At 39.9% G+C, this 23,750-nt stretch overlaps 1 protein-coding gene across 5 annotated transcripts in view; it reads right to left on the reverse strand.

Annotated features, from left to right (window-relative positions):
• CNKSR2 (connector enhancer of kinase suppressor of Ras 2) overlaps positions 1-23,750 on the reverse strand; it is a 468,233-nt gene that overhangs the window by 327,497 nt on the left and 116,986 nt on the right. For all 5 annotated transcript variants that reach the window (XM_077480716.1, XM_077480715.1, XM_077480718.1 and 2 more), the window contains exons 4-5: positions 23,101-23,169; positions 17,513-17,600 (exon numbers count right to left, since the gene is read on the reverse strand). In XM_077480716.1, the coding sequence (XP_077336842.1) occupies positions 17,513-17,600; positions 23,101-23,169 (157 nt within the window). The remainder of the gene's footprint in view (positions 1-17,512; positions 17,601-23,100; positions 23,170-23,750) is intronic.

A 23,750-nucleotide genomic window follows, 5' to 3' on the forward strand; every position in this document is an offset into this window, starting at 1 on the left:
TACCAAATGCAAATTCTGCCTAAGCTATTATACCATTTCAGGACGTTACCAGTGCCTATACCCACAAATTCTTCGCTCAATTATCCAAAACTTTGAACACTTTTATATGGGTGGGAAAAAAACCTAGAATAGCACTAGCAAAACTTTACAAACCCAAATACCTAGGCGGGATGGGACTTCCTAATGCACAAAACATACTACCAAGCAGCAGTACTGGACCAAATGAAATACTGGTTCTCATGTCAATCCAACAACAGATGGTCGGATATAGAATGTGCTATCACCCCTGGACATGATCTCCCAGCTCTGGCTATGGCGGCCAGCATTTATCACAAACCTGATGCCCCACAATACCCTACTGTGCAGGCCACATTTAAGGCATGGTCGGAGCTAACCCAGAGGAAAATCATTGATACACCAAAGTGCACATTACAAATCCTCCTAGCAACCTATCAATACCTCATACCCAACTTATCGACCCACCAATGGAAACAAATGGGTAATTACTTCCTTGCACCCCCTGAAAAGGGAGAGAGAGATATCAGACATATACAAACTATATAAAATTAAACATAGCATGTCCAACGCAACTAAACCAGTGGAAATTCCCCAAGCACTCTGGGATTTCCTTCTTAATAAACAAACTAAATGCAAGAAGGGGATTTCACTGTTTTACAAACTGACAAACCCTCTCTACATGAACTCCAAATTGCCCTGCATGTTACGCTGGGAACAGGAATATCGCATATCGCAATTAAATATAACAGTAAATCCTATGCCTGCATAGACCATTGGGATAATGCACAAAAAATACTTCACCTGTGTTATCTAACACCACTACGCCTCCATAAGATGCACCCGGATATAACCCCACTGTGCTGGAGGAACTGTCAACACACTGGGAGTCTCCTCCACACTTTATGGAGCTGCGAAGCTATAACTCCATATTGGAAAAAGATAGAATCTTTACTTAGGGAAGTTACACAAACTAGAATTACCCTGGAACCGGATTTAGCACTGCTTAGCATTAGTATTGAACAGTTCCCCCCGGTACTGAGAAAAATAGTGGTAAATATTTTATATGCTGCTCGCATTTCATTGGCGAAACAATGGCGGTCTCCTACACCAGCTTCCCTAGAGGTAATAGCCAGAGTGAATAATCAATTTCTCATGGAAAAGCTACTAGCATATAAAGGAGGAAGAGCTCCAGGTTTCCACAAATATTGGGAAACATGGAGATCTTCCAAATATGCCTCTTCACACTTGTGAACTAGATCAGATATATTTTTGTTGAACATACATTTCCTAGCGAGAGTTGCCTTAAGTTTTAAACCAACCTTTAACTGAAGTGAGTACTTACATGACTGGAGGTGACTGCGACACCAGGGCACTCCCTAGGGGATGTGGTGGGCGCAGTCTCCCCCGCTTTGACTCAGGTGTAGTGTCAAGAGATGAACACATATCACTGTTTTTTTTTTTTATTTATTTAATGTTTCCCCTATGCTTTTTGAAACATTTTGCTGTTATCAGCTAAGCCTTCTTAGCGCTCATGGGTGGACATGGGAACGTAAGCACCCCAGATCTACCACCCTAGACCCTCGTTAAAGTCAAGGGGAGCTACTTTTTCTATTTTAACTCTGGATCTGAGCCTGCTCACAGTGTGAACCCAAATGGGGCGACGGGTTTTGCCTCCCAGGAGGCCATGTTCTTATAAAATGTTAAGTAGCTCTATTGTGAAGTTTTAGTTGCGAGTAGCAAAGGACGTGACGGCTTTGTTACACTAAATTTCTAAGACGGCAGTGAACAATATCATCTAATTTCAACAGGTATTGCCCAAGAGATCAGAGATGCTGGCATGTTCTCAATTCAGCTAGATACAATACAGGATATAAATGTCTCAGACCAGTGTTCAATTATAATTTGATATGTCGCGGATGTGGTCCATGAACGTCTAGTCACTGTGGTAAATTGCACATCCGTGACAGGGAAGGCTTAGTGTGAACTGGTTTGCGATGTATTGTAATCCATGGAAATTGAAGTTACAAACTGTGTTGGGAACTCAACAGATGGAGCTTCTAATATGCAGGGGTAGTACAACGGATTCAGCACATGGCTGAGTAAAAAAAGCACCTTGCCAGATTCATGTTTGGTGTTATGCACATGTACTAAATCTGGTGAGGATGGATGTCACAAAGATATCTGTTCAGGCAATATCATTGTTTGGCATTTTAAATTCATGTGCTTTATCCGTGAATCTTACCTCCGGATGAATGCATGGTGGAATAAGTCTCAGGAAGAAAGATTTCAATCACTTTCTGCAATTGGAGAAACAAGATGGTGGTCCACAGATGCAGCACTTACAAAGGTGTTTGGTCCAGACCATGGCAGCGATATCACGTTCTGATCATTTTAATGCTGACACAAGATACAAGGCTGGAACTTTTAGACTCCCTCAAGAAACTCAAAAAACATGTATAACAGCACAGCTGTACTTATTTTCAAGACTACCACTCCACTATTCTTGTACCTGCAAACACAGTGTATGGATATACTGCAGGCATACCGAATGGTGTCAGAAAAACGGTAGACAACTTACAAGCACATGATCATGATTCTCACCACTGGAAGTAGTGAAGAGGTGGTGGTGAGGAGGAGTAGGTGATTACACCTGTCTTGATCAGCTGTATATCTGTTTGGAAGCTGCTAAAGATTCAACAAGGACTTTTAAAACTCTGGGGTGAAGACCCCGCCACAAACTGAATTGCTGTAGTAAGGTGCTCCATTACCAATACATACAAAAGGGGGAAAGAGGACATCCCTGTCGAGTTCCATTTTGATATAATCACTGGGTCGGATAAGGATCCATTTGTTTACCTGCTCTGGATATACCAGGGTTTTAAAGGGTGTAAACAGAAATATATACCAACAAAGCCGGAGACGGCAAATTGGGTTGATTACCTGGGGACATACAACGGTTCCATATTAAAGATATACTCATATGCTGTTAGCTTACAGCAGTAAGGTAAGGGGACACCCATATATCACATTCCACAAAGGACCACAAGTGACCTATTTTAGCACTTTACTGCAGGAAGTGACCACTAGCACCAGCACTTTATTATTTTTTGCTCACTGATCTACAGTCACCAAAGTTGCTACAAAGTTGTAATTGAATGCTACATCAGGGTTTACTTCCTCTTTAACAGCAACATATTTGCACTTATCGCAAACGGTTTATTGTAACTGTTACAATAATTACTGTTAAGTAAAACATGTTGCCCCTTTTTTTCTGAGTAGTATTTATCTACTAATATTGTGTTAATTAAAGACACTTCTACAAGGTTTATTTGGCAAGACAAGGAAGAGGAATGCAGTTACCATGGGTAAACTAGAATCAGTGGAAAGTACATTGCAGTCCTCCTGTAGCAACTGGGTTGGGGATCTGGCTCCCTCCCCAGCAATCTGTTTCCCAAAGCAACCGCGACCAAACATGCATTACAGGGCCCCATAGTGTGGCCGCATTTTATGGGAGTTAAGAAGTTAACATCTGCATGGATGAAGTCCGTCGCAGGACCCCATTCTGTAACTGGGAGTAAGGGGGCAGAGGAATGCTGGACTGATGAAGAGGCATAGGCTCAGCAGTGTGTCCTAAATGCGACATACATCAGACAACAGCATGTAGGGACACAAGACATCACTTTTAATAAGAACTCTGTACTTTTATTACTGCACACAGTGACATGGCTCATCTCTAATTGAGGAACAGCCTTCATGTTCGATCGTCACATAACTGCCCGCCTTGTCCCGAGCATTGATGAGCACTTACATGGCAAATGGTACCCCCACATTCAGGGCAAGTAGATAGAGGAGACTGAGGAAAATCTGGTCCCCAATCTCCTCTGTGACTTGTTACTTCCAGTTTCAGAGCTGTCATTTTCCAGCCACTGTAGCTGGGAAAGCAGGTAATCAAGCACAATCTATGCTAAAATTACCTACACCAGAGGGCAGGAGAGGCACTGGAGGTCTAACAGACCCCCGGGGTCTCCATAATGAGTAACTGAAATCTGTACATGCTATCACATAGGGGGCTAGTTTGCAATATAGTTACATTAAAAAATAAAAAAAGTGAAAAAAATATATATATAATAATAATAAAATGTATATAAAAAAAAATAATATATATATATATACATACATACATATACATACACACACACACATACAATCCTGCACATACACACTCAAATGCACACATGTATATAGGGTCTGCAGGAAGGGGGAAAGGGAAAGGCTTGGGAGCATTTAGTCACCGATACTCCCAATCCTTTCCTTTTTCCCCTCCCTTCCACCTCTTCTGGTTTTTATTAATGGTTGATAGGACTTTGGGGAGAGTTGTCACTGGAGGGAGTCTCTCAACTATACTTTATTTATAAGCACTATTAAGGTAGCGCCATTCACCCTACTTTCTTATATAATTTTTACATCTTCAGTCCTCTATGGGGGTTATAGATTTAAGGGAGGCAGTAACTGGTTCATTTAATCTAAGTGCAGCCTTGTATAATATAATTTCTATGCATATAGGGTCTGTATGTGTATGTAAACAGCAATTGCTCTACATGTGAGGTATTAATGTATGGCCAGGAATGCTGGATTGAAAACCATAATGCTAAAGTCATAATTGATAGTAATATAGTAGCTGATAAAAATCCATTAAACATTTTTATAGGTTAAGGGTCACCTATGAAAAAAAAAAAAAAAAAAACTTTAGGCGCCATAGTCGCCATTTCACATGCACTCAACTTTGAGTCATGACACGTTTGATATCCAGTAACTCAAAGCAACTGCATCTTTTCGATTTTACAAAAAAATGTGTGCAATGAAATAAATTTTAGTTCATTGTGTCCTGAAAATATACTTTGACAAAACAACTGCTACATTTAAAAAAATGCAATGTGAAGCATTTTATTCTCCAGGGCCTCTGCTTTCAGAAAATATATACAATTCTGGGATTTTAGTCAATTTTAATGTTGATTTTAACTTGTGTAAATATGAAATTTTCCCCGCTGGGAAGAGGTCAAAAAGCTATATTATATTAGTTATAGGTGGTTAATAGCAGGCTGAACCATTCCCAGTTTCTTGGATACTCCCATAGTGACATCAACATACCATTATTCTCAGCGTGGTTAGTATTCACCTACGGGCTTTGAATGTTTCCATGTCTACCATATGTTCCAGCACGTTCATAATAATAAACAAATCCAAATTTGTCTAATAAATCAGCTTTTCTATACAAACAAAAATCTGAAATATCAGTTTTCTGTGGACAAACCCTTTAGGCCTCTGACACTGGTACGACTGTGGATCTGACTTTGCCCTGCGACTTGAAGTCCGACATGCGTCCAACTTCAATGAATGGGATCCAACTTTGATTCCTGACAATGTAGGCACTTTGGGGGGAACTCCACATCAAATTTGATTAAAAAAACCTGGCATGGTCTCCCTCTCCAAGAGCATACAAGGCCCTTTGATCTGGTATGGATTAAGGGGAACCCCCCCATGTCGAAAAAAACGGCATAGAATTCCCCCAAAATCCATACCAAACCCCTCTTCCTGAACCATACCAGACCACATGCCCTCAACATGGGGGGTGGGTGCTTTGGGGCAGGGGGGGCCCCCACCCCAAAGCACCTTGTCCCCATGTTAAGGACAAGGGTCTCTTCCCGACAACCCTGGCCATCGGTTGTCGGGGTGAGGAGCTTATCGGAATCTGGAAGCCCCAGTCAAAAATAAAAAACACATTACACATATTTAAGTCAATCAAGTAATTTATTAAGGCAGCTCCGGCGTCCCTTCCGATCTATTCTCCCCTCTCCAGCTCTTCTGCCTCCTCTGCTGACATCTTCTGCCCTCTCCGGGTCTTCTCCACTGATGTCTTCTAGCCCTCTCCAGTTCCTCTCCCTCTGTCCACTGTCTTCTGCCTCTGCTGGGTCCTTCTCTGCTGTCTTCCCCCTCTGTTCTTCTTTTGACAACGCTCTCTCCCGCTCTAATGCTAGGTGCGGGTGTGCCACTACTTATATTGGCATGGGACGCGGTCAACAGGTGACATCATATAAAGCCCCGCCCCTTATGTCACCACCCCATCATGCCCCGGGCGGTGATGTCATAAGGTACAGGGCCTCTGGGTGACATCTGGTGACCCGGCAAAAGAGCGAGAAGATAGCAGAGAAGAGTCAACAGAGGCAGAAGACAGCGACAGAGGGAGAAGACCCAGAGAGGGCTAGAATACATCAGCGCAGAAGACCCGGAGAGGGGAGAAAAACTGGTAGAGGTAGAAGACGTCAGCAGAGGAGACAGAAGAGCTGGAGAGGGGAGAATAGATTGGAAGGGACACCGGAGCTGCCTTAATAAATGACTTTAAAAACCTGTGTACTAGGTTTTATTTTTGACACTTTTTTTTGGTAAACGGGTAGGGGTACAACGCACCCGATACTCATTCACATAGGGTGGGGGGGCCTGGATCTGGGGGATCATGTTAAAGAGGGGCTTTCAGATTCCGATAAGCCCCCCACCTGCAAACCCCCGACAACCAATGGCCAGGGTTTTCAGGAAGAGGCCCTTGTCCTTATCAAAATGGGGACAAGATGCTTTGGGGTGGGGGGTGCAGGGCCCCCCTGCCCCAAATTACCCACCCCCCAATTTGAGAGCATGTTACCTGGTACGGTTCAGGAGGGGACGCTCGCTCACTCCTGACCTGCCAGGCTGTGTGCTCGGATAAGGGTCTGGTATGTATTTTGGGGGGGGGACCCTTAAAATCCATACAAGACTGTAGGGCCCGGTATGCTCTTCGAGGGGGAACCGATGGCGGGTTTTTTTTTTTTTTTTATTTGGCGTGGATTTCCCTTTCAAGATCATCAGAGCACAAGTTGAATGCCAAAGTCGGATCAGTTAAGATGGCGATTCAACTTTGATCCGACTTGAGTGATATTCAATGGGCTGAAACGAAAGATCAAAGTCGGACCAAAGTAGTGCAGGGACTACCTTGAAGTCGTACCAATATGAATGGCTGTCATTGGAAATCATGGGGAACATGACTTGTCATGCGACTTTGCAGTCCCAAGTCATACAAGTATGAAAGGGGCCTTAAACTGTGTTAAATAGGAAGTAAATTGAAACAACGTTCTCTCTTAAAAACTTCCTTCATCACCAACTATCAAACTCTACAAAGTTCTTGTCATGCTCATTTAGATTACAGGTTATGATAACCCAAGCACATTTTGTCAGCCTGGTGAAGATTTTGCTGTGAATAATTGTGTACAACTAGAGAAACTCATCTGCAATATCAAAAATCCTAAACAAAAAAGAAATAAGCTTACAGTATACTTATATTAAAGTGGGGTGCCCCTAAAAAAATAAAATAAAAAAAAAAGCCAGCAGCTACAAATACTACAGCTGTTTTTAATAATCGGACACTTACCTGTCCCAGGGTCCAGCGATGCGGGGGAACAAAACCCCCCTTCGTTCCCCGCTCCGTCATTCGTACTGTGGGCACCTGGCTGTGGCAGGGCGCCGTGATACGCCGCACAGTCATCTGGGACACGTGACAGGTCCCAGATGACTCTGTGGCACGAGGGGAAGTGAGGTCACCAACCCGGGCAAGGAAGAAGGCAGACTACGAGGGACCCCCTAGCAATTTAGAGGCAAGTAAAAAAAACATTTTTTTCCCCATTTTTTTTTTTTAAGAATTTTAACACTTATTTTTTTGTGGGCAACACCACTTTAAGATACATTTCTTTTGGATAGAAACAAAGAAGTGCACCTATATTCAGTTCTAGAAAAAAATTAAAAATAAATACTGGCATTTTCACAATGATCAAAGCTCTTTGCTACAATCTGCCTCTGACAAATCACCAAGGACCCATGATGAATTACAGGCCTCAGTTACAAAATATCTATTTTCTTCTAACATACCCTTTCCTGTCTCACATAGTTTATTGTTGAGCATGGCAGTGTAACATAGAATTATACATCATCCACAGCTGTGCACCTGTATTGTTCATCCTTGTGACACATTAAGTTTAGTTACTCAACCTTTCAAAAGTAAGAATATGTTTCCTGTTTAAAAAAAATAAAAATAAAAAAAGAGAATACTCAAGGGACAAATATTTAAAAGAATAACATTTGTACACCTGTATTTTGTTAATGTGTATGACACAAGACAAAAATATCGAAAAAAAAAAATATAAATTAAGCCATCATTAAATTAGTATTGATTGATTTAATTGGGAAAACAGATTCATTTGATTTGCTTGAATATTTAAACGTTACATATTTTTGCATACGTATTTATATTACTGTGTTCCCTACTTATCTAAAAATTATTTTTACTTTTATTAAATTAGCATAATATAAGTGCATATTAAAACATTAGAGAGTTCTAGCTCTGTTAGGTTGGATAGGGATCATTCGTGGGTAAGGCAATTATGTGGGTTTTCACCCAAAGCACTTTAGTATAGCTTTGGAAGGGTGTTTGAAATGTTCTGGAAGGTGTACCTCTGCACCACTCACAGGTATTCCATTGGGATTGCTCTGTTTTTCACTCTATCAATTTTGCCCTCAAATCTGACTAGCAGGGTAATACAGTGTTGGATTTTCAATATACCGGCGTATATAACACGCACAGATATATAACACGCACATTCATTTTAAGAGGGAGGTTTCAGGAAAAAAAAAAAACTTACATTTTCGTATTGGCGTATAACACGCACACGCTATTTGCACCCGATTTTCATGGTGAAAAAGTGAGTGTTATACGCCAATAAATACAGTATATAGTTTTACATTAAGATAAAAAAAAGTAGTATTTGGTATCCTAAAATGTTTTTAAATAACCTTGTCATGTCTTGCATATACTTTTGGCAAACAATCGTATGAGGGTTTTTCAGCAATTGCTTTCTTTTTCATTGCTGTTCCATAAAGACTAGTTTAGGGGGCTTTTAGCAATTGTTTTTCCATGGATCGTTTCAACCATCTCAACTAGCAGTCTGTGCAGTTCCTTTCTGGTTCTATTGGGCTATTTGTGGTTTCTCTTTAGAATGCATTTCCTGTTTTGGTGGCTGACCTTCTCTGGGCTGTCACTTTCATCGCCTATTTTTTTTTTATAGATTTAATCATCCATGTTCAGGGTTTGAGACACTTTCTCTCGCCCCCCCCAAACACCATCCTAGTTTAACTTTTTTTATATACATTTTATTTTATAGGTTCATTGTGATGTTTGTTTTAATACTGCAAGGAAACCTGCTTCAGATTATAGGTATATTAGGCACGCTAGTCATGGTCGATACATGGCATAAAAAAGGAACCAGGATAAATTAGGTCAGTCTTGTAATCAGAAATCAAAACACGCTTATAAAACAAGAAAGAACCAAATCTGGAAATGCGCTGCCACTGTGGGTGGTGTCTATCGCTTCTGAACGGATCCTGTTCCCAGCACCACAACCCCTTGTATTGGCTGTTGATTGCACAAAAACACCCGCTAGCAGATTTGGAATGGCTTTCTCCTTGTAAACAAACATTGGGAGTCAACATGTTGCCGCAGTGGTCCTTCTACAAAGCACCCCTCATGTCATGGAAAAGCCAAAAGAAACTGAGCAAGTAATCTAAAACCCATAAAGCCTCTACCAAAGAACTGGCTAGAGACATGAGATTCTATGCCCAAAAGCTATTGGGCCCATCTGAGCAGGTTGTAGAAGAGGATGCTGAGCATCCCTTGGGTGCTTCTGACACTAAGCAGGAGGAGACAAAGTGCACACCGAGCCTAGCCGCTATTGCAGACCAGCTAGAACTGCAGCCAGCAGATAGAGTAAGGAAAGGAGGGAGAACAACTTACACTGGCAGAGATCTTTCAGGCAGTTTAAAAAAGGCACAGCCTCTGTGAACACATTAAAAGAGCACTTTGGGGGGCTGAAGGAGGAAGTACCATTCATCCAACAGGACCTGCAAAAGATGAGGGAGAGGACCACAGCTGCTTAGAGCAGAATAAGAATCGCAAACGTGACTGCACATATACCCGAGAATGTGCACGAGACTTGCAAGAGTGTTGGTGAGCCAATGGGGACCAAATGCAAGAAAAATCACTCAGATCACACTCAGATCACACAAACCCACATGCATAACCCAGGAAAGCATAAATATGATGGCTTGAGCTCCAGGAAATCTTGGGGCACGAAAGGCGGGCAAGGATCTTATAAGCCCTTGATCATATGGTATTTTTAATGTACACAGCTAAAAGTAATTCTAATTATGTAACCCCTTTTGCAAATATGGGTGAAACATGTCCTGGCATCAGCTTCTCATCACCTATTTTTACCCCTAAGAGATTGTTTCACCATGCACAAACTGCATGCATTTCTTGTGTTTGCAGGGTGGTCGTAACATGGCCCCATCTACTTCATGGGTAGTATCGTCTGCTACACAAAGCATTTGAGGGGTGGGGCATAAAAATACGATTTAAATGCATGTTTTATCACTCCCTAGCCACTGTAAGCCACTGTAAACAAGTCCTATGCAATTCATTATTTTTTTGTATAAAATATTTAAAATTATGAATCATTTCTTTAACCTACATTTTATTTTAACCAAGTCTTGAACTTTGTGTTATACAGTTGCCCACAGGAGGAGCGAACACTGTATGCCAGTCCTGGATAATTTCTCCTACTACCAGCATGCCTAAATATGGTAGAGACCACACCTACCAGGAGAATCAGGTTCAAACGGGTCAATTGGGAACAATGAGGACCAATAGAATGACCTCCATCTTGATCCCACATAGCAGAGGAGGAAAAAAGTTTCAGTGGAAGAAAGGCAAGGTGTACTGATTCCACAGAGCCACAAGAGCATCAACTAGTTCCACTAGATGATTCCAGTATCTGGATACTAACCTTTACAGTTTGTTGTTGAACATTTGTCACTCTCCATCAGCGACAAAGGCCCTGGAACCAATCCAGACACTGCCAACTGACAAAGGTGTTATGCCATTTGTTCCTGAAATGCACACACCTGACAAGGCTGAAATGTTAACTTCTGCCCAGCACAGGATCAGTCCCACACCCCTTTTCCCTTGGCTTGCTAAGACTTCTGAATATTCCCGATGATAAATGTATGCTACTACCCTGGCATTGCCCAACTGCATCCAGATTCGATGACTCTCCAGTTGGATGGTCCAAAGCTGTAGAGACAGCTAAATCACCTGTTATCCCATGATGTTGATCAGGACAAAAACCTTTAATGAGGACCAGGTCCCTTGCACTAGTGCCAAGGAGTCCTCCCCAGCCCCACCAGGCTGGTATCACATCTCAAATAAAATAAAGGAATTACTTCCATGACTGCAGATTTCTGAGCCACCAGGCCAGTTATAACTTGGTCCTCAGTGACAGATGAATCAATCTGTCCAGAGACTGGATTGACTTGTACTATGATGACAGAATGTGGAGTTGCAGAAGGTCTAGAGTAAAACTGGAACTGCCTCAAAAGAAGCTAACATTAGGATGCAACCTCTGCAAATGTGGAAAGCCAACAGCATCTGTGCTGGAGTGTTTGAATCTGGGATCAATTTTTTCAAAGTTTCTACACTGGAAGGAACTCTCTGGCTTGAGCAGTGTCCAGATCTAGAGAAAAAAAAATACTACAAAAACAATAAGTCAGTTCCAGCAATGATTTCTGAAAATTCATGATCAAACAAATTCACTGTAAGGTCTGAACAATCAATGTCACATAGTCCGACAGAGCCTTCAACAACTTTTACCTCAACAGGAGGTCATATAAATATCCCATGAGAACCATGCAGGGCTAGTACTGTAACCAGTATGTTGGTGAATACCCGAGGTGCAGATGAAAGGCTGAAGGGTAGGGCCATGAAAAAAATTAAGGAATTACTGATGTGCTGCCTCCTTCAGCCCAAGCATCTGGGATGCAAGCTGTCTCAGGCTGCAAAGTGTAACAAATGTACCACTACTCTGGATAATGGGAATGCACCTACATGCAGAGGAAGCTTTGCCTGAGGATTTGGCAGACAGGACTTGGGGGTGAAAGGAAGACCAAGTTTGTGGGCGTCTCGAAGTGGAGGTCAAGGAAGTGGAAACAAAATGGAAACTTCCTAACAGAGAGGAAGAAGACTTTGCAGCATGTTCTTAAGGCTTCTTCCATTGGAGAAGATGGGTGCCCATGCCAAAGACACACTGCCCTGGAAACATTTCGTATTCCAGCAATTTAGATAAAGTGCCCTACACATATGAACTGAAACAGTTGGCGCAATGGGAAAGACTTTGTGACCTTAGGGGTTTTAAATGACCCAGTGCTTGACACAGCACTGGTAGAAGCTGCAGGCTGGTCTTCTAGTGGTGTGCATTGCATCAATAAGAACAGATCTCCTCTAACTTGGAAGTAAGAGCAGTAGACTGACTCCTCAGGGGCAAGCTCAACAGTCATGGGCCCGGAGTGACTTCAAATTAGACAACCTCTGTGGCCAAAGGCTCATAGACTGCTATGGCTGCATAAATAATAGCTATAGAATACATGGGTGAAGGAGCCCACTTGTGACTTCTTCAGAGTCCTGGAATAACTGGGTGATTTAGGTCATAAAATCTTGAATGATCATGGTGAAAACCTCTGTCAAGATGGGAGAGGCTCAATCCACACCCGATGGAGCCCAGGAGGACTTTATATATGTGATAGACCATAAGGCCTGGTTCCCACCTATGCATTTTTAGTCCTTTTTGCAGATTTGCACTGCAGTCCATTTAACATGGTTTCCTATGGTGAAAACACAAAACAATCCAGCGCTCGGTGGGTTAGAAAAGCAGACAGTCCCACAGCAGATAAACAGTACTAAGAAATTAATTTATTCAATCGTTAAATAAAAACCAGTCCTGTGTAAAAACAAAAGGAAATGGAAAGAGAAGCTTACGTTGTCACCAATAGTCCACTGAGCAGTGATGAGCCGATAATGTCTGGATTGAGTCAGTTCTCTTGCAGCGAAAGGGGGGGTGGGGCAGCCACCAGTACCCCTACTATGTTACAGCCAGAGATGGAACACACTCGCCGGAGTGTGGCTGGTAATCCGACGTGTGGGGAAAGGAGACAGGAGCAGCATTTCAGCAGGAAGATGGAAAGAAAGCTCTGTTCCGTGTATGTCAGTGATGTCAGTCCAGCCAAGACTGAAGCGGGTGAGGGAGGAAGCCGCGATGCTGCAATGAGATGGCCGTTAGTATCTTCTCTACACATGGGCATGTCACAGGCTGAACGTTGCAGTGAAAGTATGTAACACACTGCTTAAAGTCAGAGCTGTGTTAACGAACTGGGGCGACACTCAAATCTGATGATGGTGGATGGGACATGGTGACTTGCAAGCGGTATCAAGTTTCCTTGACAACGCATTTCGCAGTACTGTGATAAATCGCATGCGTGTGAAACACTGTGTCAAGGCAACTTAATACCGCTTGCGACTTAATACTGCTGCTTTTCTAACCCATTGAGCGCTGGATTGTTGTGTTTTGACTGTCTTGATCCTCCATCTATAGTTATTATCCAGCTGCACTGGACTTAGACCCCTCTCCATTGACTATTACTCCCTGCTCCCCTGTTTTTCATTATCACACTTGTCCACATTTTAGCGTTGGTGACTCGTGTTTTTAAGGTTTCCTATGGAACACATTCTGCAGTGCAAAGCAAACAACATTGCAAGATCACTTTCAAACTATCCCCACATGTCCAGTTCACAGTAGTACACAAGGTGGACACATTGCAATCAAAAGGGACAAAGCGCCAACAGTGATACAGAGAAGAGTCTTGATTGAAAAAAAAAAAAAAGGAGGCACCATCAAAAAAGCAACTAAATAAATAGAGCAAAAAAAATAAATAAATAATAATATCTATCTATCTATCTATATACACTGTATTGTGTTTTAATCCTGTTAGAGTGACCTTTTTGGGGAAATGTCCCTTTGGTAGAAAAAAAATGTGATCAACTTTTTAATACCATGTACTGTATATGGAAGAAAAATATCTACACATTAGATTATCTTCTACAGTCCAACTGTGAATTTGCAGCATTTTAAATGAACTTGTTACTATACAGAAAGTTGCTTCACTAAAGAAGCATTGAGACGACAACTTTGCATAAAAGAAACTTACACTACCATAATTAAAGCAAGAATCATGAAAACTTAATAGCCCTGTAATGCTGCCATTCCTAGATTCTCTTTATTATAGCAAAGGCATGACAAGATTTTTGATATGAAAGGAATGGGTGAAAAGAAAATGAAATCGCAGTATGACTTTCTTTTATTTATCTTGACCTTCACGCACAAGGCCAAAGAAAGCAAATAGCTACAGCATTTCTGCCATATTTTACAGCAAACGTCTGTCAGGATCAAACAGATTATTCTTCATTTTAAATGCAGATGTAAAATATGTCCTTTGAAACAATGCTAAGAATGGAGGGCACCAGAAATCCTGTTAATAGAGAATAGTGAATGTGACTCTCTCTGCCTTTAACCAGCAGCTGGCACAATGCAGTCCTGGGGCGGGAGTGGTTTGAAGGATGCAGTTCTTCTTAACATTCTTGAAGTGATTTTCCAGCAAATGTCAGCCTCTAAGATCAATATGCAATTTGCATTGGTCTAAATGATAAAGTCACTGTATTCAGTTACTAGCATATAGCTGTACAAATATATGTTCACACTTGGTATTGGTTTCAGTTTTCTTTGAACATATTTGTATAGAAATTAACTGCCACAGACATGCTAAAAAACACAAGTTTATCTAAAATTTTAATTTGTTTTGTACACTGTAAACCAGTCTCTTTGGAATATTTTTTTTTTCCATTTTTTCTTTTTTCTTTTTTTCTTTTTGTGGGGTTCCCGCCTCCCTCCTTCTATTTTGCTATTGGAGGGGAGAGGATGGAAACTGATAAGATAAATTGCATATGTTTCAAGATAATGTTTGGAATGTTCTGAAATGCTGATAATAATAAATAATAATAATAAAAAACAAAAACCACACACCGTCCTGGACTAAGTATCATAATAATGCCTGCAATCGCAAGCACTCATTGCTCAGACCGACTATGCTGACCAACGAGGGAGTGCTTCTTTCTTCCGCGACACCTTACCAGAAGAAGCCTCAGATTTACATCTTACTGGTCAACCTAGTCACATGGCTATCCTGACCAATGATCAACTGCCACTGTGAGCACGATCATGGATACCCAGTCTGGGCTGTGTATTGAGGAGGTGTAGGGTGTACAGACCGCAACACTAGCAGCAAAGGGCATCAGGTTCGCCATGAGTAGGAGGGTTCAGGGGGGTGTCAGGAAATTTCGAGTTTGTAAAGGTGAACCTTTAACCACTTCAGCCCCCGAAGAATTTACCCCCTTCCTGACCAGAGCACTTTTTGTGATTCGGCACTGCGTCACTTTAACTGACAATTGCGCAAAATAGAGATTTCTTTTGGTGGTATTTGATCACCTCTGTGGTTTTTATTTTTGCGTAAAACAAAAAAAGCGTACATTTAAAAAAAAACAAAAAAAACGCATTTTTACTTTTTGCTATAATAAATAGCCCCAAAAAATATATAAAATATTTTTTTCTCCTTCAGTTCCCTCAGTTTAGGCCAATATGTATTCTTCTACATATTTTTGGTAAAAATAAAAAATAAAACACAGCAAGCGTTTATTGATTGGTTTGCACAAAAGTTATAGCATCTACAAAATAGGGGACAGTTTTATGGATTTTTTATTGATAATTTTTATTTTATTTTTTTACTAGTAATGGCAGCGATCAGCGATTTTTATTGTGACTGCAACATTATAGTGAACACTTTTGGTGCGATTTTTGGACCACTCACATTTATACAGCGATCAGTGCGATTAAAAATGCATGGATTACTGTATAAATGTGACTGGCAGTGAAGGGGTTAACCACTAGGTAGTGCTATATGGGCTAAGTGTGTCCTAGGGAGTGATTCAAACTGTGGGGGGGGGGGGGGAGCTGTATGCGACACGTCACTGATCACCGCTCCCAATCACAGTGTCAGTGTCACTAGGCAGAATGGGGAAATGCTTGTTTACATTAGCATCTCCCCATTCTGCCTCACCACGAGACAATTACCACCTCTGAAACAGCAACGTACAGGTACGTTAATCTGCTTGTACGTGCCAGTATATCTGCGTGAGGCAGTCAGGAATCGGTTAAGTCTTTGGGTCAGTATAACAGCCAAGAAGCTAGCATTTTAAAAAAGGAATTTAACAGCAGCCAGTCAACAGAAAACCCAATAAAATGTTATCAATTCAAAATGTATTTTTAAACACAATCCAACTAAGCAATAGCTATATATAAAATGGCAACAGAGCATTATCTTATCATTAGAATCCCTATTCTTTCTGTGAAAACAAAACTTGTTTTATAGTGTCCATGAGGCATGTACACCTGTGAATGTTTCCATTTTTGGATTTCATAAGGCCTCTTTCAAACTACCGATCCGTTCAGGTCCGCCTGTCAGTTTTTCAGGCAGACCTGAACGGATGCTCTGTGGAGTGTTGGATGTCAGCGTTGACATGTCCGCTGACATCCAACCCGCTCCGATCCGAAAAAGCGGAAAAACATATTTTTCCATCCGTCATCAGATCGGGCGACGACAGACACTGCGATCCGTCCTCATCCGATCTCCCATAGTGGAGAGCGGCGCTCTGACAGGTCCGTCCCTGCGCAGTGTGCAGAGACAGACCTGTCATCTTCCTGCTTAGCAGGGATCGATGGAGCGATCCCCGCTGAGCAAGCGGATATCCACGGGGAGGATCATCACTGATCCACCCCGTGTGAAAGGACCCTAAGCCAGTACACTGTAGCAGTCAGTCAAAGAAGCTAGATGCTGAACTGAGATACAGTACCTATGCCTTATGTATCTATAGAAGCATGTCCCCCAACAACCATTCTGTCTAAATCAAATTCTAATCAAAAGAACTTAACTTCTTAATATACCAGATGAACTATACATACAGGAAAATGTGTCACTATCCAGTTATATTGTTGGTCATGTTTATAGTATGCCCATCCTTAACTGTGGTATACTGTATTTAAAAGGAAATCTATGGTCACAGCATACACTTTCTAAGGACTACATATCATATGGTGCCTTGCTGTCTGCAAACGATGATTCCTGTACTGACCCCGCCTCTCTGAAACTTCCTCCTCTAGCACTCCTGTCGTTTATAAGGCAGGTTCTGTGAAATGTGCGACACTGCAGTGCCTATATAATTAAGGGAAGTAAACGTGTGGGGTCCTAGACAAAATAACTTTACAGACTTCAAGATTGTTCAGAATAATAGAAGTAGGCTAGAAATCAATAAATCGAGATGCAATGTGGACATAAATATATTATTTTACATTCTAACCATAGATGCGTTTTAAGTAGTGGTCAAATAAAATATCACTAATCAAAAACAATGTCATATACAAACCTGTTGGACAATTGTGGTCAATTCCAAGCACAGTTGAATAACATTGTTTCTTGTAACTGAATAATCTGTAACAGCAGCAAATGGTGATCTACAAAAGGAAACAAATATTTTAACATGAGGCTCATAGTTATGTCCCAGCTGCATTAAATATAAAACACATAACTTCTGTTTCAGATAATTTCCAAAATACTGATTCATACTGCCCAACAGTACCCCATGATGCACAAAACAAATCCATATTTTACAAAAACTTCAATACGTTTTAGACAGCCATTTAGTTTCAGATCTGATACTGCTGTGAGGTATACTAACTTTCAAAATAATTTAGAAATTTTCTAGCACTCCGCGATCCTTTACCAATTTTATTGCACTGCTTAACATAGATCCCCAAAGCTTTTCAAAATGTGTTTTAAGTTGGGGGGGGGGGGGGGGGGTTCGGGGGTGGTAGTGCAACACAGGAAAAAAAAAAAAAAAAAGGAGTATTATCTTGCAAATTGTATTTTTTCTTTTCATTATTTTAACTGTAAATGAGAAGTAAACAATGACAATGAAAACTGCAGCATTACATTTTACTTTATATGAAGCACTCATTGTCAGTTTCAGTAATGTTAGTGATAGTGTCTAAGATCAGTGAAAGGAACAGAATTTCAACGTAAAAAGTGTATTTAAACAAGAACAAAAAAAATGTAATATTCCTTAGATGTAGTGGCTGCTTTAGTTTTCTTATTTATGCTTTATATATTTTTTTCTTTTCACTCAATGTGCCCGTCAGTCACAGACTTCCTGTCCTAGGATGACTACACTCATGCACTGTACTGTAACTATAAAGCAGTAGTGGTACCCAAGGACAAGAAGTATATTACAACTACAAAACATCTCTCCCACCTGCGTTTCACAGATCGGAGGGGTTTTGTAAATCACATAAGTGAAGTAAGCACAGCAGATACAACTGTAGTGTACAGGAAGTTATGAGCTCACTGGTTTTCTGAAAGAATCAACAAGAATATTTTACAGTTATTAAACAGCTATAACAAAATACTTCCAATAGTATTTAACAAACCAAACAAAGCTTGGCAGATCTGAGATCTATTAAAATTAATTTAAATAGTCTTCAACTGCTGCTAACAGTTGCATTTTTCCATCTGTGAAAAGTACTGGAAAACTTGCAATGCTGTTAATGGTTCAAAACAAACAAAAGCAGTGCTCACACCAAAATGTGTTAAAAGTCCATAAAAAGCCTATAGGCAACATCCAAACTATATATAGTGATTGACATACCGATAGTAAAAAGTGCTCCACTTCATCCCGTGTCAACTTGTATGACAAAATTGGCTGAAATGTCATTTCCAGCTTGGTGGAACGCATGCTGGATTGCCAGCGCTTCCTGGTATTTGTGTATGAATGCCTATACATCTATACACATTGTAAGTGTGATTGTAACTATGGGAGGCTTCCCTTCTTTTTATTGTTCTTTTGCCAAACACTGGGGGATCCTTGGAAGATTGCAAAGATAAGCAGAGGCTACTTATCTGACTGAGCTTATGGTTCTTGCAGTGGAGTGTTAACTGTCTGTACTCCTGGAGGTGAGTATCACATAAAAAAGGAGCAGTTTTACAAACAAGGAGTCAATTATCTCTGGTGAGTGCGGTCTATTTTGACAAATGGTGAAGTGGAGCACTTTTTATCATCATTTTGTCACTCATATGGGGGGATACAGAGCACTATATAATTTGTGTGTTACACATGGACTTTATATGTATTTTTAACATTTATTTTGGTGTAAGCATAGTTTTTGTTTTGTTTCATTTGTAACCCTTTGTTGGTTTGTCACAGCTGCTGCACTAACAGTATACTTTTTTAGGAGTTTTTTAAACTCATTTTTATTAATTATTTAGAAAGGGTATATATTGTTTTACTTGTTAGTGGTTCATGAGGACTGAGGGAGCAAAATTACAGCACTGGTAGCAATATTAGAAGTAAAAATTGTTACATACAGAAATAAAATTAGTTTTGTACATTACTACTACAAATAAGGGTACCGCAAATGTCAAGTTTCCAATGATAAATATTTAAGCCATGAGCAATGTCTGAAAAATTCTAGTTGGAAAGGAGAATATTTATATGTGCTTGAGTGTTTCTCTACATGTTCACCGTTAATTGATGCTAGAGCTGTACTTCAGCATTTATGTATAGATGGTAAAATAGGAAAAGTGGTTTATCTTTTGAAATCACAAAGAAATCAACTTTACTAAAGCTCAACTCCAGGAAACTTAAAAAGTATGAGGATGTAGCCCAATTGCAAGGGTAGGTTCCAGCTGAAAACACCATTAGAAAAGGGTAAAATCAGGTCAAAATACAAATGAAATATCAGATTTAAACAAATTTTAATAAATTGTTAGGAACTTTTATAAAAAGCCAAACTTTGATACTTGAAAAAGAATGACTAAATTAGCATGTGTAGAATCTCTTTACATATATCAGAATGGATTATGGTAGCAGCTGGAACATGCAAAAAAGTGTGAAAGATAAGGGGTCCATAAAAAAAGGACAATATTTAACAAAATTATCCTGTGTGACTGAGCCAAGAAAAAAAAGAGCCGAAGGATCAAATGACTCAAATGCACATAGGAAGCAAAGAAAGCAAATGAACATAACTATCTTAATAGGCTACAGGCATAATAGTACTGGAGTTATTTCAATATCCTAATTTATCCCCTCAGTTTGCAGTGCTGATGGTTTGAATAAGAGTGTTCCAACTTAACGTAAACTTTTGCATATTCCTGGCTGACCATACACGTTGCAGCTATACCTCAACCACGGATTTTGGCAAGACACCACTAAGCTGCAAAAATCTTTTCCAGGGAGCTTTGATTAGTTGGGAAACATGAGGGAAGAACGTGATCCAGAAGGTGTGTAGGTTTAGATTCATCATTTTCAGGTATGAAAGGTCAACAGGACAGGGCAATAAAAAAAAAAAAAAAAAAAAAAAAAAAAAAAACTCAAGGTGAGAGCATAGCCATGAAAAACTGTCAAATATTTAGCAGTTGCACAATCTGAGATGGTTTTTCTTTTCAATCAATGCATATAATGGTCAACTAACTGGGGTCCAATCTCCAGTAAAGTATTTCTCATGTCATACATTTTGTGTTAAAGCTTAAAGAGTGCACAAGAGCAAAGCTTGCTAGCAGTTGCAAAAGTTAAAAAGGACTAATCTTGAGCCCAGGGCTGAAGTACTTACTTACAGAAAGCTTGACGGACTAGGCCACGAGAATACAGAATTGATGAAAAATGTTTGCCAACAAAGACGAGACTGGTCAAAAAAAAGTACTGATTCCATGGACCATTTTTTTATTGGTGGCTCTTTTTTTTGTTAAGGAAAGTGATTATTAGTAATCATCAATTACATTCATAATGTAATTATCAATTAGTGGATAACTCAAGATAATGGCCAGACAAATTGATTTTACAGAGCAGATTATTCACCAACCCATTTAAAAGTTGACCTCTTAGGATATCACTGTCTTTCTGCTTTCTATCCCAGTAAGGAATTAGTAAAAGTCCAACTAAGAGGACCCCGTCTTGTTCTATTGCTTAGGGGACTGACCATTTGGCTTTTGAACAAAATGCCTGTTCAACCAATTCTTCGGAAACAAGGCTATACTTATGACTCTTGGTGGTTATGCTCTTTCATAAAAGCTCTGATCATTGTATCAGGCAAATATTTTAGTAATAAATTATAGGACTTTCACCTATAGTTTATTTCCAAACTTTAGCTTGACATATCCATAGGCTGAGAGAAATTAATTAGTAAAATATTACAGGTTGTACATTTTGGAGGCGTGGTTCCTTTATCCTGCGGTCCTAGGCTCTCACCTATGAATATTCTGATCATCAACATATTAAATTGAACTTGACACTATTTTAATAACAGGTATGCAACTGAAAATTGGCATTTTTTTTCTCATAATGTGTTGCGTCAACTAGATGAGACAATTCCATCTGTATTAATCTGTGACAGAGAAGATTGTGTAAAGTACTAGCTGGTAGGAATGTGGATGGTTTATATGTGCAAACTAGGTCACGCCTAAACATGGTGAGGGCTCCAGTATTTGTACTGCTTATGGAGAAAATTTTTTGATTTCTTGGAACTGAGTCCTGGAGTCAAGAGGCTTTAAAGAATTTTGAGCGGAATACAGTTTACAGTCCTTGTTTACCTGTTATACTTATCTGCTGTGTGATCCAGTCCTTGGTCCACTTTTACATGCTAATGCACAACCTGACTAATTTGTCAACTGTGAACAGGCCTTTATAGATGTGAGCCGACTGAAGTTCAATGTCACTCGGTTATGCGAGTCAGCAGTCAGTGTTTTCACACAGCTACAAACAGAACGCCGAGGAGGTACATGCGCTGCCTGTTTGTTTGGCAAACCCATGAGGGGGTACCCTGTTAGGAAAGGATGTACATTTAGCTAGTGACTCGGACAAGCTGATTTTTTTTCTTTGTTTTAGGTTATGAACCGGTTGTTCAAAGCGGTGATGCATTGTACTGTGCTGGTTTACCCAGTTATAGGGTGTCCTTGTCTGGGGCATGGTTTACTGCTGCCACTACTAGCTGAGTCTGTCCCCCTTACAACTGATCTTAAAAAATAATTTTAGGCCACCCAACGCATTTAATAATTTGTCCCTAAGCTGAGCAATGTTATCACAGTCTGCTCACTGAAATAAACAGATTTTTGCAATCTATTGCCAAGAACAAGACACAAAGTGGAGATAAATTATGGTTGAAACAGTGGTTGGGTGAAGCAAAGATTTTCAGAGGTGAGACCTTCCTTATGATTCAGGAGAAATAAAACCAGTTGGCAATGGACCGACTCTTATAGCATTCGCCCAAACCTGAGAATTCTGCTTTAACAAGCCACTAAGATATACTTTTTAGGCAAATCAAATGACATAACCATCAGTTCATTAAATGTTATCAGCATGTCAGCATGTTACCATCATATCTAGAGATGAACTTGTGTGTCTTCTGAATTTCTCTATCCAAAAACATCTAAATCACAATTTTATTTACTCCAATTCACTGTGGACTGGGTCACTCCCTGCCCCACAAGCGACTGGAGTGAAAAAAAAAAAAAAGTGATTTAGAGGTTTATAAAACTAAAGCTCGGATTAGATATTCAAATAGGAATGAGTTTGAAGGACACCCAAGCTCTCTAATCATAACCTTACAAAGACATACATTAAAACAAAAATAAGCTTTGTTTAAAAGGATAAGAACAAAAAAAAAAAAAAAAAAAAAAAAAAAAAAAAAAAAGGGAAGAACTACTATGAGTTGCTTCACAACAACCAATCAGAATCAGACTAGCATAGAAGGTAAATATTTGGATAATTAAAGTTTTAATCTCATTGGTTGCTCTGGGGCAATACCAATAGTTCTCATTTCCAACATTTCATTGACAAGAACCTATTCTGGGTAATAGATTGTTTATTCCCATCAGAAAATTATGCTATACCAGGTAACTGTACCTTTTTATCAAATACATTACCAAAGGAAATATTAAAATGATTAAATTGTGCGTTTCACTTACTTATCCAGTTTATGCCCTATCCATCTTTTTTTAAGGTTATCAATGTCATCCTGATCAGCATGGCAATACCTATGGCAAGAGAAGGACTTAAACATACAGGAAGGATTGCGGGTAACAAAAAGTAATTCAATCATACATATTGTCGTGAACTGCAATGCAGTATGTTTACATGAAGTCACAAATTACTGCATAAAAATAGAACTCTGACTCATTTAAAAACATAAGGAATAAGTGTGCTCATCCTGTAATGATACCACACAGTGTAAGATTACACACACACACACACACACACACACACACACCACAATATTTAGCATAGCATTTCCTTATAAAAGTATTAGAGACTCTTTAATAAACCAAAGAGCAACATGCCAAGTACAAGAACACTTAATAAGAATTATTAAACTGTATTCATTTCTGACAGGTGAAATCCAGCCATCTGTTATGGGTTACTATATTTTGTACCCCACCAGTGCTCTCTGCACCACCTTTTTCAATAAATCCATCCAGTTTTCATAGCACAGTAAAACTACTTGAGCAAGTTGTGCAGTTTTCATCATGCGACTTATCCTCTAGCTTTTATTAAAAAAAACTTGTAATTAACAGAAGACTAGTACATATCTAGCAATGTGATAGGATGAAAGTGGATG

This window comes from Lithobates pipiens, unplaced genomic scaffold, assembly GCF_037356315.1.
Source record: "Lithobates pipiens isolate NorthernLeopardFrog02 unplaced genomic scaffold, aLitPip1_a1.2 Scaffold_16, whole genome shotgun sequence".
NCBI lineage: Eukaryota > Metazoa > Chordata > Amphibia > Anura > Ranidae > Lithobates > Lithobates pipiens.